Source organism: Ostrea edulis, chromosome 7, assembly GCF_947568905.1.
Source record: "Ostrea edulis chromosome 7, xbOstEdul1.1, whole genome shotgun sequence".
NCBI classification, from domain to species: Eukaryota; Metazoa; Mollusca; class Bivalvia; order Ostreida; family Ostreidae; genus Ostrea; species Ostrea edulis.
The window spans coordinates 64,552,103-64,569,606 of record NC_079170.1 but is presented as its reverse complement, the minus strand read 5'-3'; the positions used below and the strand labels follow the sequence as shown (position 1 = coordinate 64,569,606).

The following is a 17,504-nucleotide window of genomic DNA, read 5'->3' as shown; positions in this document are numbered from 1 at the left end:
CATAATAATTAATTTTACTATTACTTTACAATAATCAACATTCAAATTTGATACGAAATACACGAAAGAAAAAAAAATCAAAAATTACATCGTGTTTTAATTTGACACGTAAAAAACTCTAGCCACATGGGATTTTCGACATTGAAATCGTATTCATGTAACGAAGCATCTACCTTGAGTGTTTCTTTTCAATCAAAGTAAAACCACATAGATATGGGTCACGAGCTGATACATCTGTCGTTTACGGTATGTCAAAAGTTTTCAATTCTGATATTTGATACGAATTAAACACAAATGCGAGTAGTGTTCCCGAGAGAGGCATCTTGAGGTGACATTTTAAATGAACTTCACGTGGCAATCAATTCACCTTGTGTATTTGACAGAGAGATTATCCAGTCAATAAAAGAAAACAAAACAAGTATTCATTATTATCTATGTCTGTGAATTTTAATGATTGATTTAAAAACTAACAAAATGAAAATCTGTAAACTCGATCTGAAAAAAATAAATAAAAAAAACAATTTTAATTATGACATTACCACCTAAGTAATAAAACTGATTTATATTCCGATCTAATAAACGAAGAGGTTGTATACAAGTAATAAGATTTGAAATTTGGTAAAAAAAAATACATGAGACAAATATTAAAGAAGTTAATGAGCAGTTTAAAGTCTACATTTTGTATCTATATTGGTAATATAATACTTATTTCCTGGCCTTTCTCCCACCGCTTCATGTCTTATAGGGCTGTTTCAACTCAGTGTCCTGTTTAAATGATAAAGAATATTGAATAAGGCTTAATGACACATGATTATGTTACATATGGCGGTACACATAACATAATAGAGAGTGAGATTAACATTGATTTCTTAAAGGTATTCTGTTATAATCTGAAATTAATATTTACCTCGATACCTCCAGACTCTTCGTCCGGCGGAGTTCTCTGACGATCTGCCCTCCGGACTGGGGTGCAACACTCCCCACCCATACATTCCAACTTTCAAAAAATACCCATGGGAGATTTTGCGTGCGACGACCTTTTTTCAAAGCTCAAATTACACGACATTTCACCATGAAAATAGATATTTGTCTTTTCAAATAAAATAGCAATCTAAGCATTGTACATGTATCATATATTAACACAACATCAAGTGTGTTTGACCATTAACTTTAACAAAATTATTTTAAAGAAGAAAAAAAACAGAAAGATATAAATGAATATTTTATTAAAATCATCTATTCAGCAAAAAATCCTCTCCAACAACAAGTCACATACATATTATCATATAATACTTAAAGTTGCATCCTTTTACACCATATAAACATTGGCTGGTCTATATATTAAAATTTGAATTAAAGCACATGCATTTAGGTATGACTACAAGGCGATCTTGCTTGTCTGTAAACATGGGCTTGCAGAGTATGGTGGAACAATCTGCATTGCAACCAGAAAAGGAGTGATCTGCCCTGCTATGAAGTTTGCGAACAAAACCTTTGCACCCATGACATCTGAAATAATTACCAGGGGAAAAAACAATCAAGATATACAAAACATGCTTCGCACTGTCCATTAAGCACCCCGACACAGGCAGACCAGTAAATTACACCACCCCAAAACCATGCGACACAGGTAAACAGCCATGGCTGACTATTGTTCCGATTTCTGATTGGCCAGTTCAGAAATGACGCGGGATTTCAAATTCCGGTTGGAAATGGGGGGTTGTTGTCGTAAAATGGGGGATATGTTTAGAAAATCGGGATTTCGGGGTGTGCTTGCCATCCCGATCGGGATATCGGGATTTCCCTTTTCAACTGCTTCAAATCGAGAGAATCCCGCACAAATCAGGAAAGTTGGCATGCATGCCCACCCAAACGATGAATGAGGTACCCCAACACCCATACCATATGCATCAGTTGCTAAAGAAATAGAAAGTAATAATGAATGAACAGTTTTAAATTTCATCAAAAAAGTATTCTTAATATGAAGGACACGCAATACTGTAACCCCCCCCCCCCTCCCTAGTCAATTATGAATGAATGTCAGATACTTAATATTAAAAATATACCTTATATTATTCATCATTGATATGTTCTCTATTTTTATCCTTCATTATCAATGAGATTCCCTTTTTCATTACAAGTGTATAGAACACACATTTACTCACATGAACATGAAATACAGCAACATGCAACAGCATCTCATGCATATACAGCTTTTATAAAGAAAATAAAATACAGATTATGAAGACAAATAAATAAAATAAATTGTAAGTAAATAAAAACCATGCGATATGATTGATAAGAACTGAGTTGAATGGAAACATACAAATTTCTCTCACGTCAGGAGCCAAATAATGAAGCTCTTCATTTTATTATTATTATCATATCAATTACGTTGAATATCACATATATTTTAGAAAAGAATTAATATAATTAAAGTTGTTACAAACAATAGATGAAGAAAAAATGTTATGCATAAATCTCCGCTACGGAATTATTCATCTGAAACTTATCCAAGCTGATGTCATCTAACATTTCTCTAACTTTTTTTCTATTTTCCAAGACTTTCTTTTTATAAAAACATATGCATGTTAAAATAAATAGAGGAATAGCCAACAAGCCTAAGAATTAAAAACTGAACTGTGTACTTTTATCACTGTTTATGTGGGAAATGGTGGTCCTGTCACTTTCGTTGACCGGGGTGGCTCGGATCGACGAGGATGGGTTTTCGCTGGTGATGATGTTGGTCACGATTGGTATATCAGTGATATTGTTGTTGGTTAGCGATGTAGCGTTAATGATGTTACTAAATTTTTTGGTAATATTTACAGACTGTCTAGTGGTGTAAGATCTATCAGAAGTCCTAGTATAGTTTTATATTGTGTCTGTTGTTATGGTGTGTATTGTACTGGGGTCAGTAACATGTGGTGTTTGTAATGTAGTAGTGTCTGTAGTTACAGCATGTAATGTTGTAGTCTCCATAGTATAGGCATCTGTGTAGGGGAATAAACAAAAGAATGATGACGTCATCCATTGTTCTCGGTGACCTACTTTACGGGTCTATTGTTTACCTGGTTTTTTCCATCTATTTTTAGATATTCTATTGTTCTCGAGAACAATAGAAAGGGTCATATTGCATCCTTGACCTACTTAAAGGATCGATGGATCGAAGATCAAAGGGGTCATATAGGGGGGCTAAACAATAGAGCTATTGTTTGCAAATAATAAAGGACCCGAGTCTGAAAATTCCGAGTGAATAAGGGTATACGAATGGGATCGAAGATCAAAGGGATTGTATAGGAGACTTTTGAGATATTATTCTCAAATAACAAAGGACCCGAGTCTGGAAATTCCGAGTGAATAAGGGTATACGGAAACACTTGACACGGTCTTTATAAAATTACGGTAAATTTACTATTTAAAATTTTGGTTATGTGGGAGAACAGTTACGTTTCAATTGCATCAGTACAGGTACAATAAAAAGATGATTGAATATCTCGCATATGTATTACTTGACTGAAAGAGTCAAAATTCACGGTGCATGGATATATTTAAATACCCGTGTTCATTTTTTAAAGACGTGTTTCAACTTGTTTTTGTTTGATTATTTACTGGGTCGAGCAGAATTTAAAGGTCTGTTTTCGCATGTTGCCCATTGTTAAACTCAATTCAATACCATTTACTGTATAGAAAATGCGTGAAGGGTCCTTTAAATTTACCTATCGTATTTTAGGTTTACTCATTCGAATCTTGCAGGTCTTTACTTGTACAATTAAATGACATTTATCAATGTCATATTCTATGGAGCACCAAAACAAAATCATGTTTTCCCTCGGATGCAATTTTTTAGGCTAAATAAAATCGTCTTTTGCTTTAAGAAAATTTATTTTAAAAAATTATCACATCACAATAGTCTTTGAGACTTTGACAAGTATGTAAAATACCTAAGTGATGGATTTAAAAATAACCTGTGAACTTTTATGTAAATGTTTTTATTCTTAAATTGTTTTTCAATTTCAGTAAATATTTTGAAACATATTTCCTATTCTAGTAGTCTGAGCAGTGGAAATCTCTTTTACCGAAATCACTTCTATATTATTGTTTGAAATTATACGAATGGATTTTCTTTAATTACTCAAAAAGTATAATTTACTATATATGATAAAACATTTGTAAAGTGGGAGTACTGATACAGTTATTTACAATTTCGAAAATAAGTTTGTAATTTAAAAATGAGACCATTGCGTCATATTCTATCAAGTGCTTTTGAAAGGTCACCGAATATCATACCATGATTTTTGTTCTTCGTCAATACCGTGTACGATACTACGACTCGCATGATACGTTTCTAATAATTCATAAACGGTAAAATATCCTGGTCGGAATTCGGCTTCATATCGATGAAATAAATCATTACTATGAAAATAATTATGTAAATGTTTTGAAAACGATTATCACCATGATTTTACTAATGCATGATAACAGCAAGACATGCCTCTATAATTAGATACTATCGATGGGTCTTCCATTACAAAAAGAGCAATGACATGTGCAATATTCCTAAAAGATAGGAACATATCTTCTGACAATGACCTATTGAATAGCATGGAAGGAACGGTGCATTTAATTGATTTCAACATCTCATGACTATTACAATATGGGTCAGTAGCTTTATTGACTACAAGTATTGTGATGATATCTACTATTTCTTGTTCGTCAATAAAAATGTTACTTAGAGAGCCACTACTTAAACTGTACGTGTTTGATGAGAAGCACGCATTCAAAGCTTCCATTTTGTCAATATCAGAATACATTGTTATCATCAATTTGTATTGGATATATTTCATTTGATAATTTCTTATCAAATGAGTTTTTCATCAACCTTCAATATAACTCACTGTTGCCTTCCTTTGCTTGAATTCGTCTAAGTAGGTTTCAATGCTATCGTAATAATTGAATATCGCATGGTATTTCCATATTATTGAGCGAAATGCGAAATTTTCTATAAGCGGACCAATCAGAGTCGTCTTTCGTTTATAATGAAAAGGTGAAGATAACGAACAGTGATCGATTTCATAATTTCCATAAGGAATACAAAATTAAGAGTTGGGTACGCACGCACGATCCCCATCCCCTGGACACACCAGTGGATGGGATGAGGTGCCGAGGAGGAGTAAACATCTCTCTTCAACCGGTTACGGCCCACCGTGAACCCTATATCTTGATCAGCTAAACAGAGTAACCCGTAATCAAAATCAGTAATAATGCTTTGTTGCAAAGTCGATTTCTCATTCTGATGAGTTTTTTCACATGTATCATCGAGTCATGCCATGGATTTTCTCGCGAACAAACTGTTATGGCTTGTTTAGGTATACATTCACGAACAGAAGAAAGATTTTCGGATCTGAAATTTTCTGTTGCCAATTCTAAAGTATCTGCTCCGTTGATGATATTCACCCAGTTACAATTTTCGATTGATAAAGTCATTGATTTTCATAAAAACATACCAAAAAATTTAGTAACATCATTAACGCTACATCGCTAACCAACAACAATATCACTGATATACCAATCGTGACCAACATCATCACCAGCGAAAACCCATCCTCGTCGATCCGAGCCACCCCGGTCAACGAAAGTGACAGGACCACCATTTCCCACATAAACAGTGATAAAAGTACACAGTTCAGTTTTTAATTCTTAGGCTTGTTGGCTATTCCTCTATTTATTTTAACATGCATATGTTTTTATAAAAAGAAAGTCTTGGAAAATAGAAAAAAAGTTAGAGAAATGTTAGATGACATCAGCTTGGATAAGTTTCAGATGAATAATTCCGTAGCGGAGATTTATGCATAACATTTTTTCTTCATCTATTGTTTGTAACAACTTTAATTATATTAATTCTTTTCTAAAATATATGTGATATTCAACGTAATTGATATGATAATAATAATAAAATGAAGAGCTTCATTATTTGGCTCCTGACGTGAGAGAAATTTGTATGTTTCCATTCAACTCAGTTCTTATCAATCATATCGCATGGTTTTTATTTACTTACAATTTATTTTATTTATTTGTCTTCATAATCTGTATTTTATTTTCTTTATAAAAGCTGTATATGCATGAGATGCTGTTGCATGTTGCTGTATTTCATGTTCATGTGAGTAAATGTGTGTTCTATACACTTGTAATGAAAAAGGGAATCTCATTGATAATGAAGGATAAAAATAGAGAACATATCAATGATGAATAATATAAGGTATATTTTTAATATTAAGTATCTGACATTCATTCATAATTGACTAGGGAGGGGGGGGGGTTACAGTATTGCGTGTCCTTCATATTAAGAATACTTTTTTGATGAAATTTAAAACTGTTCATTCATTATTACTTTCTATTTCTTTAGCAACTGATGCATATGGTATGGGTGTTGGGGTACCTCATTCATCGTTTGGGTGGGCATGCATGCCAACTTTCCTGATTTGTGCGGGATTCTCTCGATTTGAAGCAGTTGAAAAGGGAAATCCCGATATCCCGATCGGGATGGCAAGCACACCCCGAAATCCCGATTTTCTAAACATATCCCCCATTTTACGACAACAACCCCCCATTTCCAACCGGAATTTGAAATCCCGCGTCATTTCTGAACTGGCCAATCAGAAATCGGAACAATAGTCAGCCATGGCTGTTTACCTGTGTCGCATGGTTTTGGGGTGGTGTAATTTACTGGTCTGCCTGTGTCGGGGTGCTTAATGGACAGTGCGAAGCATGTTTTGTATATCTTGATTGTTTTTTCCCCTGGTAATTATTTCAGATGTCATGGGTGCAAAGGTTTTGTTCGCAAACTTCATAGCAGGGCAGATCACTCCTTTTCTGGTTGCAATGCAGATTGTTCCACCATACTCTGCAAGCCCATGTTTACAGACAAGCAAGATCGCCTTGTAGTCATACCTAAATGCATGTGCTTTAATTCAAATTTTAATATATAGACCAGCCAATGTTTATATGGTGTAAAAGGATGCAACTTTAAGTATTATATGATAATATGTATGTGACTTGTTGTTGGAGAGGATTTTTTGCTGAATAGATGATTTTAATAAAATATTCATTTATATCTTTCTGTTTTTTTCTTCTTTAAAATAATTTTGTTAAAGTTAATGGTCAAACACACTTGATGTTGTGTTAATATATGATACATATACAATGCTTAGATTGCTATTTTATTTGAAAAGACAAATATCTATTTTCATGGTGAAATGTCGTGTATTTTGAGCTTTGAAAAAAGGTCGTCGCACGCAAAATCTCCCATGGGTATTTTTTGAAAGTTGGAATGTATGGGTGGGGAGTGTTGCACCCCAGTCCGGAGGGCAGATCGTCAGAGGACTCCGCCGGACGAAGAGTCTGGAGGTATCGAGGTAAATATTAATTTCAGATTATAACAGAATACCTTTAAGAAATCAATGTTAATCTCACTCTCTATTATGTTATGTGTACCGCCATATGTAACATAATCATGTGTCATTAAGCCTTATTCAATATTCTTTATCATTTAAACAGGACACTGAGTTGAAACAGCCCTATAAGACATGAAGCGGTGGGAGAAAGGCCAGGAAATAAGTATTATATTACCAATATAGATACAAAATGTAGACTTTAAACTGCTCATTAACTTCTTTAATATTTGTCTCATGTATTTTTTTTTTACCAAATTTCAAATCTTATTACTTGTATACAACCTCTTCGTTTATTAGATCGGAATATAAATCAGTTTTATTACTTAGGTGGTAATGTCATAATTAAAATTGTTTTATTTATTTATTTTTTTCAGATCGAGTTTACAGATTTTCATTTTGTTAGTTTTTAAATCAATCATTAAAATTCACAGACATAGATAATAATGAATACTTGTTTTGTTTTCTTTTATTGACTGGATAATCTCTCTGTCAAATACACAAGGTGAATTGATTGCCACGTGAAGTTCATTTAAAATGTCACCTCAAGATGCCTCTCTCGGGAACACTACTCGCATTTGTGTTTAATTCGTATCAAATATCAGAATTGAAAACTTTTGACATACCGTAAACGACAGATGTATCAGCTCGTGACCCATATCTATGTGGTTTTACTTTGATTGAAAAGAAACACTCAAGGTAGATGCTTCGTTACATGAATACGATTTCAATGTCGAAAATCCCATGTGGCTAGAGTTTTTTACGTGTCAAATTAAAACACGATGTAATTTTTGATTTTTTTTTCTTTCGTGTATTTCGTATCAAATTTGAATGTTGATTATTGTAAAGTAATAGTAAAATTAATTATTATGGAATCTCTTCATTGATTAGATGCAAATAAAAAAAAACTTGTCACTCCATAGTAATATTATTTTGAAAATAAAAACTTTTTCTTTTCAGATCCAGATCATGAGTGTAATAGACATGGGACTTATTTTATATCTTAACCTGAATACAAAATTAATGAAAAAATGTACTTGTTTTTTTTATTTCTTATGTTCATCGGAATTAGAATACTCTCTGTTAGATACAGGTATATCCATCGATGCATTAAAGTACAATAAGTGTCAAGTTTCTTCACTCGGAGTCACTTGGATTATCTGATACGATCCGCTCCATCGATGATCTAACTAACGAGAAATAAAATTATTTTCTCGGTGTCACTATACGCATTCGTTTTACAGGATTGAAAGCTTTTGTCATCCCGTGAACAATGGCATGCACTTTATCGCAACTCCGTTCATCGTTTTACCATATGTTCACCATTGCATATACGCCACTCGCATAATTTAACAACACCTCATTGAATTTTACAATGACCGTGTCAGGTTTTTCCGTCTATCCTTATTGACTCGAAAAGTCCAGACTCGCATCCTTTGTTACGGAACTACGTATTCTGATTAAAATTCATAATGAAATTCTACCAATACACTATTCGCATGATTTTGGTTTAACGTTACCGGAATTTTACAAAAGACCGTGTCAGGTTTTTCCGTATCCCTTATTCACTCGGAATTTCCAGACTCGGATCCTTTGTTATTTGAGAACAATAGCTTTATTGTTTACCCCCCCCCCCCTATACAATCCCTTTGATCTTCGATCCCGCTCGTATACCCTTATTCACTCGGAATTTCCAGACTCGGATCCTTTGTTATTTGAGAACAATAGGTCTATTGTTTACCCCCCCCTATACTATCCCTTTGATCTTCGATCCCACTCCCTTTCTATTGTTCTCAAGAACAATAGACATGGGTTTTCCCAGCTATTTTTAGCCTATGACGTCATCCATCTATTGTCCTTAAGTAGGTCAAGGTTGTAATATGACCCCTTCTATTGTTCTCGAGAACAATAGGTCTATTGTTTACCCCCCCCCCATACATTATACTATACTGCTACTATGAAAAAAAGATATAATAGAACGTAGAAAAATAAGAATACTAGCAGAAGATGGTAAAATGAAATAAAAAAGAAAATGAGGTAATTATAGAACATAGACAAAATAAAGAATAGAATACAGGAAAACATAAGATAAAATAATATAAAAAGAAGATAGCTTAAAAGGTTGAAAAAAAGATTGAAAGAAAAGGATGTAATAAAACATAAAATTAGAACTTATAAGTTTTAACTACTTGCAAAATCCGTTGCAATACATGCAATGCATGCATGAAGAAGATTTATTCAGAAACCAAAAGTTTATCAACAAATTATACTGACATGAATTTATTGAGACTCACAGCTACGAGCTGTCAAATATTTTTCGATTGTTTTTTTTAACTATCTTGTTGCATAAGTGACCGATTTTCTGTTCATTGATATTCATAATGTACATAAGCATAACATTGTTTGAGCGCAATCAACTAATCAATATCTCGAAACCGGGTATTACTTCTTGGCTTTCTTCAGGAAGAATGAACGACCTGACAGTAATCACATATGTATAAATAAAATTGAAATATTACATGTACAAAGAAATCTTCATAGAAATACTGTAAAGTTTCAGCAAAAATCTCCATGTAGTGTGGAAACAATTTTCTTTATGATCCAAATATTTCTATGTAAGAAAAGAAAAACAAATTAAAAAAAGCTTTTATTAGAGAAAAAACGCAAACATTGTATTAAACTTGAACTAATGAGTAAACGGTGTTTCATTGATAGATGAAACAAGAATATGAAAATCATAATACAATATATATTTCATTTCTTCACGATAGTATTTACATCATAAGTTGATATATGTGCCTATAAAACTGTCCGTGTTTGTGAATAGTTACGGGATAGCCGGAAGTTTGTTTTTCTACGTTACTATCTTTAGATAAAGCTGATTGATTATTGTCCTTTACAGCATTTATGACATTGTGAAAATTTTACTCCAACATATTGAAATGTAAATATAAATAAATTAAAGGAGTCACCATGCTAAGCTAGGTATATACACCTGATGCTGTAAAAATCTATATTGCAGGTTGTCCAAAGAACTGGGTGTTGTACAATAACTCCTGCTACAAACTATTCTTGTCGAAAGAATCCTGGAGCGATGCTCAAGTAAGTCATATAAGACAATTAGTATACCTTGTTGTTAGCTGATACAAAACAAGATATCTCACCTCTGGTATGCACAGGGGTCCGTATTTGCCTTACTCTTTAATTTGTATTCTTTATAGGAATGGTAAGATTGATCATTTGTTCATTATCTTCACCTTTTCATTGTTACTCAATCCAAATTGAACAGAAATAGATACAGCACCACATGGGATTGAAATATTAATCATGTAGAGAAATGATGTGAAATCAACAATAAAGATATAAAGTTATAAAGGTTTAGGAGAGTAAAGAAAAACATCCCTGTTAAAATCTGAACACACTTCCATAAAAACACGTAAGAATTCTAAATCTGTGCAAGAAAAGAATGAGAGGTAAAATGGGACTCTGAAAAATTATCTGAATGTTTGCTTCAGGTTCGGTGCTCTTCCTATGGGGCGGTGTTAGCAGAGATAACAACGGCGGAAGAAAATGCCTTTATTGTGAACACTATGCTACACAATGCTTCCACGATTTCGGGTAAAAATTCATTGATGTTCTATACAGATCATATTCATGATTATAGCTATTTTTAGTGTTTAGTGTATCTTGGAGGAGCAGTAAAGCTTTTGGGAAATTTACTATAAACACAACATGAAAACTAGTATTCGGATTTCTCTCCCATATCAAACAAACATGAATGCGATGACAGGCGCGGATCTAGAAATTTTTCAAAAGAGGGGATGTTGAAGAGAAAATGCAAGGGCGGATCCAGGAATTGCGGTTACGGGGAGCGCCACTTTATGAGGCAGGGGGTTTGGGGCCGCCTTAATTGGGGCTCCTGGATTTTACAGATTTTACAGGGCTTAAACTATGTCTCCTATTTAAGTCATTTTTCTATTTTCTATCATTCTTAATAAGGTGAAATTAGTAAAATGACACAAATTTTAAGGGTTTTTTGGAAAAAATTAAGTTCTCCCAATGAAATAATTCAAGAAATCAAAAAGATTTTGTCATTCATTTCTCCGGGAGTGGAAGAAATTCTTGCTTGTTTTATCGTTTAGTACATTTGTGTAAACAAAATACCACGATTTACCTTAAATCTGAAAATTTTAGGTGGGGGGGGGGGGGCGACTGCGGAATAAGAATCATAATGTTACGAATTTTGAATAGTCCGAAAGCAATACAAAATCAGGAGAAATTGGAGATGAATGGAGATTCCCAAGAGTAGAGATTTGGGGAAAAGTGACAATCTTCAAGTCAGCTAGTACCTTTCGTATTTTTAGAACTGAACATTAATAAACCTCATAGTTATAACTTCATACGAGTATGTATGGACATATATGTCAATGAAGGAAACAGCAGGTATCGTTAAAGAATGAGACACTGTGTAACATAGATATACCACAAAAAATAGCAGCCTTTTCTTTTTCTTGCATAAAAATTTAACTTTCATATGGAACTTCACCAAAATGATCAAATATGCTTTCTTAATGGTTTGCTGATATGGAATTTAACAATTCTATGAACGTGTACGTATTAAAATGTGTTTAATAATTCAGTTAAAACATATCTTATTAGGTATTATTAATTAGTTAAACACCCATCGCATTGGGTCTATACGTCACGCACTTTTACACGCCAATATTACAATAAACACATACGACACAGTTTCAAAATAAATTCGGTACACCAGATCTGTAAATTAGGAAGGCTTGTTTGCTAAAAAGTGGTATTTTACTTAAGATTTATGATTAAATTACATAACGGGGGGTGGGGTGGGGTGGGGTGGGTGGGTGGTGAGATGACAGAAGAGTACGGAGCGGCATCCTTAAGTAGTTCATCTCTTGACACGTTTCCGGTATACCTGCACTGTGTAGTCTACACACCATACCTAACAGCTGTCCGTGACACCTCAAGGGGAACCTGATTATCAATTATTACCGAAGCCACCAAAGACAGTTTCTGTTAGTTTACTTTGATATTTGACCTCCAAACTTCCGTTATTCATCTTAAAATTATTATTATATTTTTGCAGTATTGCCTATATATATATATATACACACAGAAAAAACATTTAAAATACAAATTGGTAAAGATTTCACTCGTTTGGACGATTGTTTTATGAAGAAAAATATCGGCGGACATATAGTGACTATTCTTTACAAATGTAGGCGGACATATTGTGCAGGCGGACATATAGTGAAAGTTTGGACAACAAATTGGGCGGACATTTAGTGCAGGCGGACATATAAGCATAGTTTGGTCCAAAATTGGGCGGACATATAGGGACTCAACAAACGTATTTGCATAGGATATAGATAAGGATAACAAAAGATGTATTAAATCTACGTTACACCTAAACAAAAACTACGATTATACTTCTACAACAAACTACAGATTTAAATCTACGTTACACCTAAACAAAAACTACGATTGTACTTCTACAACAAACTACAGATATAAATCTACGTTACACCTAACCAAAAACTACGATTGTACTTCTACAACAAACTACATATTTATTCTTGTGGCTGGCTATTCAATATATTAACTTGGGAGCGAATTAAAAGATATGCAGTTCGTGCAATGAACTGATCCACAAGCATTCGTGTGTCTAGTACATGGTACAATATTTACCAGCAATGACTTTTATCATATTATTGAGAATTGGAAGTTTCCCTTTACAAATCATAATATCAACAATATAACAAATCTGTAATATCTGTTCCCTACTTTTAATCTCATAAAGTAAGTTCCAATTGACGAATATTTTACAGAAATAATCCCTTTTCCCATTTCATGTATTTTGTTATATTTTCTGTCATGTACCCATTTCAGTTGGTGTTTGGGCAGGAGGAACGGATGCCAGAAAAGAAGGGGAGTGGATATGGTGGTCCACCAACACCACAATGTCATTTATTAACTGGAGAGATAATCAACCTGATAATTGGTATACAACTGGTGAACATTGTTTAGAATTGTCAAAAGGCTTTGAGTGGAAGTGGAATGATTATCAATGTCACATTGAAATAGAATTCCTTTGTGAAACTGAAGCAAACTACTAAAAATACAGAAAAAATCAATTTTGTGGTCTGAAACATCTAATCAGATGTGGTTGTCGAAATGGTGTGCTTTCTTTTACTCAAACAAAGTTGGACATTATGGACGTTTAACAGAAATATTCATGACACTTTATGATTTTCTTTTCACTAAAACTCTAACAGCTAATAAATCAGATTCCATAAACTTTGTGTTATTTGTTTTGCAGATTTATAATGTAGGTTTATGTATACGAATTGTGTTCCTTTGTTAGCTGACCAGTTTTTATATTCTGATGAGGCAGAATTTATCTAAAATCTTCTACACAAGAAGAAAAATCTTTATCCGTGGCCCTCACTTAGCGATTTCGATATACCGACGACGTTTAATCTATTGAAAATAATCACCATGGAGACTTCCATGTCTACGTCGTACTTAGATATTTTATTGAACATAGATGTTTATGGCAAACTAACAACTCAAGTTTATGACAAACGGGCTGACTTCAGCTTCACCATCATTTATTTCCCATAATTTTATAGCAGTATTGCATTATCGTCTGCATATGGTGTTAATGTCTCTTAGTTTATTCGTTCTGAGTATGATCACGTTTTAGATTGAGGCAAACAATTTGATATTACAGGGAGTTTAACAATCTCTTTTAAAGGTAACATTTCGCAAATCCTGTGATCGTTCAAACAATGTAGTTTGCCAATACAACCTGTTCTTCGGTCAAATGCTGTCTGACGTGTTTCTTACCAATTGTAAGAGCGTTGTTTACATTTGATTTTAAATACGAATTAATCCGTTTACCTGATCAAGATTTAGGACTCACACGGCGGTTGTTACCGGTCGACAACTACATGTAATGCTTACTCCTCCAAGACACCTGATCCTACCTCTGGTATATCCAGGGGTCTGTATAAGCCCAACTTCTAATTCTGCCTTCCTTTAGAGAGTTATGAGATGGATCACTGTTCGATATCTTCACCTTTTATTATCGATTACATGTTCTTTCATAATATGACACGTATAACGATCATCCCAATGAACATAGGACTGTTTGATCCATACGTGAGGAGAGAGTTTCATGTTTTATTTTTCAGAATTAAAGAACTGTGCAGAATACAGTTTTACTGATCAAAGCAGAGAATATAACTAAGTTCAATGACGAGCCATTAGGTGCATACATTACACATATCTCACCGTTCATGTAGTTTGGTATTGACATTCTATATTCTATTTCCATGTAAGGAATGATGCTAGAATGACATTGTTTAATTATTTTATCCTTTTGATCTCCAAATTTGTACTGCTCTGTTGCTCTGTACAGGGAGGTCTTCGTATAAAATACTTGAGAATACAATATATATATTATGAGAGTATAATTCAAGTACGCATCATAGTTAAAAAATACGCATACAGTATACTAATATTGACACATCACTAGAGTTGGGGAAAAATGTGACCTTTATGCATTGGGAATGAAATCTTATTTTTACTGAGCAAGAGTACATTTTCCATGCTGTAGGATTATGCATGTACAGATTACTTTATAGTTTTCATTACCTTTTATTTTATACCAATCACCCTTGATAGTTGATTCTAGTCTTCATTGCACTGGTATTTAGAAATAAAAGCTAGCATCAGTTCAAGCGTCGTGATGTATACATCTAGAAAAATTAACAAATATTGGAACTGTTCTTCGTAGGAAGAGATTAACGATTTATTTTTCAGTCAGAAATATTTGTTGGTGAAGAAATAGATGTTGAATATATTCCACGAAGTGACGAATATCAAGAATGACCCATTAGCTATTGTATGTGTTATTTTTATCGATGACTCCGTTTTTCATTTCTGTACATATTAAAACAGTGGGAACTGTCGATGTTGAAGACAAGCTATTGGAACTTTCAGCCTCAGTGCATGTAGAAAACACTGAAAAGTCCGTCGGAATTACCGTATTTATGTTGGATTCCAAAACTATACAAAGTCTCTTACAAACACTGATGCATAGCAGGATCCAGTAAATATACTACTAAGCCCCTTTGTTTACTCTTCATGAAAATATAAACTGTTGTGAAGGAGAAATTTCAGACATATTGTTCTACAGCATATGCAGGAAGTGGTGTAAAGCAAGTGTGGGATCTTAAAAATTGCAACTAACGTCTTGTAAATTTGAAATCCTGACATTTCCCAAATCAACAGCATTACAAAGTAAGATTTTGTTTTTATCATTTTACACGACCAATTTCCACGATGAATTAAAGACAATACCTTTTGATATCATAGAAAACTGTTTATTCAATAAAAATGAAAAGACAAAAATATGCATACATGTATCTTGTGCTCAGCCATCCAAATATTATTTTGTTAAACTCCACTTTGATTTTACATAGAAGTACTCGGAAACTGATGTCAAAAAGATAATATTTACGTGGTGTTTGGTGATCAGGTCTTCCAACAGGATGAAAGAATTGCCATGGACATAGATTGTGCTCCATTAACAATACTCATTGTCATTCATATGCCGATTCGATATGCTAGTATTCCAGTAAACTCGAAATAAAAGACACCACAAAGTCTTTCATGTGTGTGCCATATTTGGATATTTCATTGAGCATATATCTCAACGGCAAAGTAACCGCTCCATGCAAGAACTGTTTCGTACCGTTCCCCGCAAGTTGTGTAGTAGTACGCTTCATGGTCTCTATACACATATAACGACCCCTCTTACTATGATTACAGTCAAAAATAAAAAATTATAAAATGCATGAGCTGATGTTGCTTTTGAATTACTACAAAAAATAACAAGCAAAATTGATCAATTTCATTGACAAATAAATTTCTCTAGTCACTATGCTAAAAACATAATCTTTAGATAAATTTTGATATTATAAAAGGCTTTTGTCAAAATATGATAAAGATTATAACGAGAATTAAAGTCAAGTGTCACCAAGTGCAAAATTCGCACTTTATTAACATCTCCATGATTTTTTAATAAAATGATGTTTTGTCATTATGTTCCACTATGTAGAATAAATATTGCGACATTTAAACAAATATCCTTATGTTAATTTAAAATAATTCAAATCTATTTGATTGTGAAGAGACAACACCAAATCAAATGTTATAAAAAATAATGCCCTTTTCTCTCTCCATGTTCAGTGTATACGAGTGTCCCAGTAATTACTTTCAATCACTAAATTTGAATGTACTTGCATCATAGCTATAAGTTTTTTTCTTATTTTCAATCTCTTAAAACATATTTCTAAAAATATTTCTTAACACTGGGTTGTTCCAAAAGGGACATGCGTTGACCAATATCTCGCTATCGACTGTAACTTCAAAGCGGATATGTAATGCCCAAAAATCTGACACAAAAAGCATTTCTTAATGAAAATCACAGTTTGCTTTTCCGCAAATATAAATGTATAGTCAGAGCTTTTGGATACTCAATTCATAAATGCCCAGTCTGATTAAAATCACCTAACCCTTTACACTGAAACCGCCACCACCCTTTTTCTCTTTACACTCGTAAGGAGAAAAAGGGGGTAATCAGACTGATGAATGCCGGACCAGGACAAATTAATTGATGTCAGATATGTTCAGCTCTTAATAAACAATTAGGTATTATGCATTCGGTTTAGATATCATGAAATAAAGATATTTTCGTTTATGAAACGACAATACATTGCATCAAATCGTGCATTTTTATTAACAAGCATGGCAAACCGCAAATGGCTTTTTCTAGTCGGCCAAATTACATGTTCATTTATACTGAATGCAGGATCGTTTAGGCCACCATCAAACGTACTCTATAACAGGAGATCTAAGGCTTCTTCTTCGTCTGACAAAGTGTTCACTGTGTTGTCTTCATTGAAGCGGAAACACGTGTTACCCTTGCACACATTCAGGAAAACCCTGCTGCGG

General features: G+C 33.6%; 1 protein-coding gene across 3 annotated transcripts in view; it reads left to right on the top strand.

Annotated features, from left to right (window-relative positions):
• The window catches only part of LOC125655866 (perlucin-like protein), a 50,203-nt gene extending 36,425 nt beyond the window's left edge, over positions 1–13,778 (top strand). For all 3 annotated transcript variants that reach the window (XM_056145074.1, XM_056145072.1, XM_056145073.1), the window contains 3 exons: positions 10,474–10,553; positions 10,967–11,069; positions 13,371–13,778. In XM_056145074.1, coding sequence (XP_056001049.1) covers positions 10,474–10,553; positions 10,967–11,069; positions 13,371–13,597 — 410 coding nt within the window. In that variant the 3' untranslated portion in view covers positions 13,598–13,778. The remainder of the gene's footprint in view (positions 1–10,473; positions 10,554–10,966; positions 11,070–13,370) is intronic.
• The last annotated feature ends 3,726 nt before the right edge of the window (positions 13,779–17,504 follow it).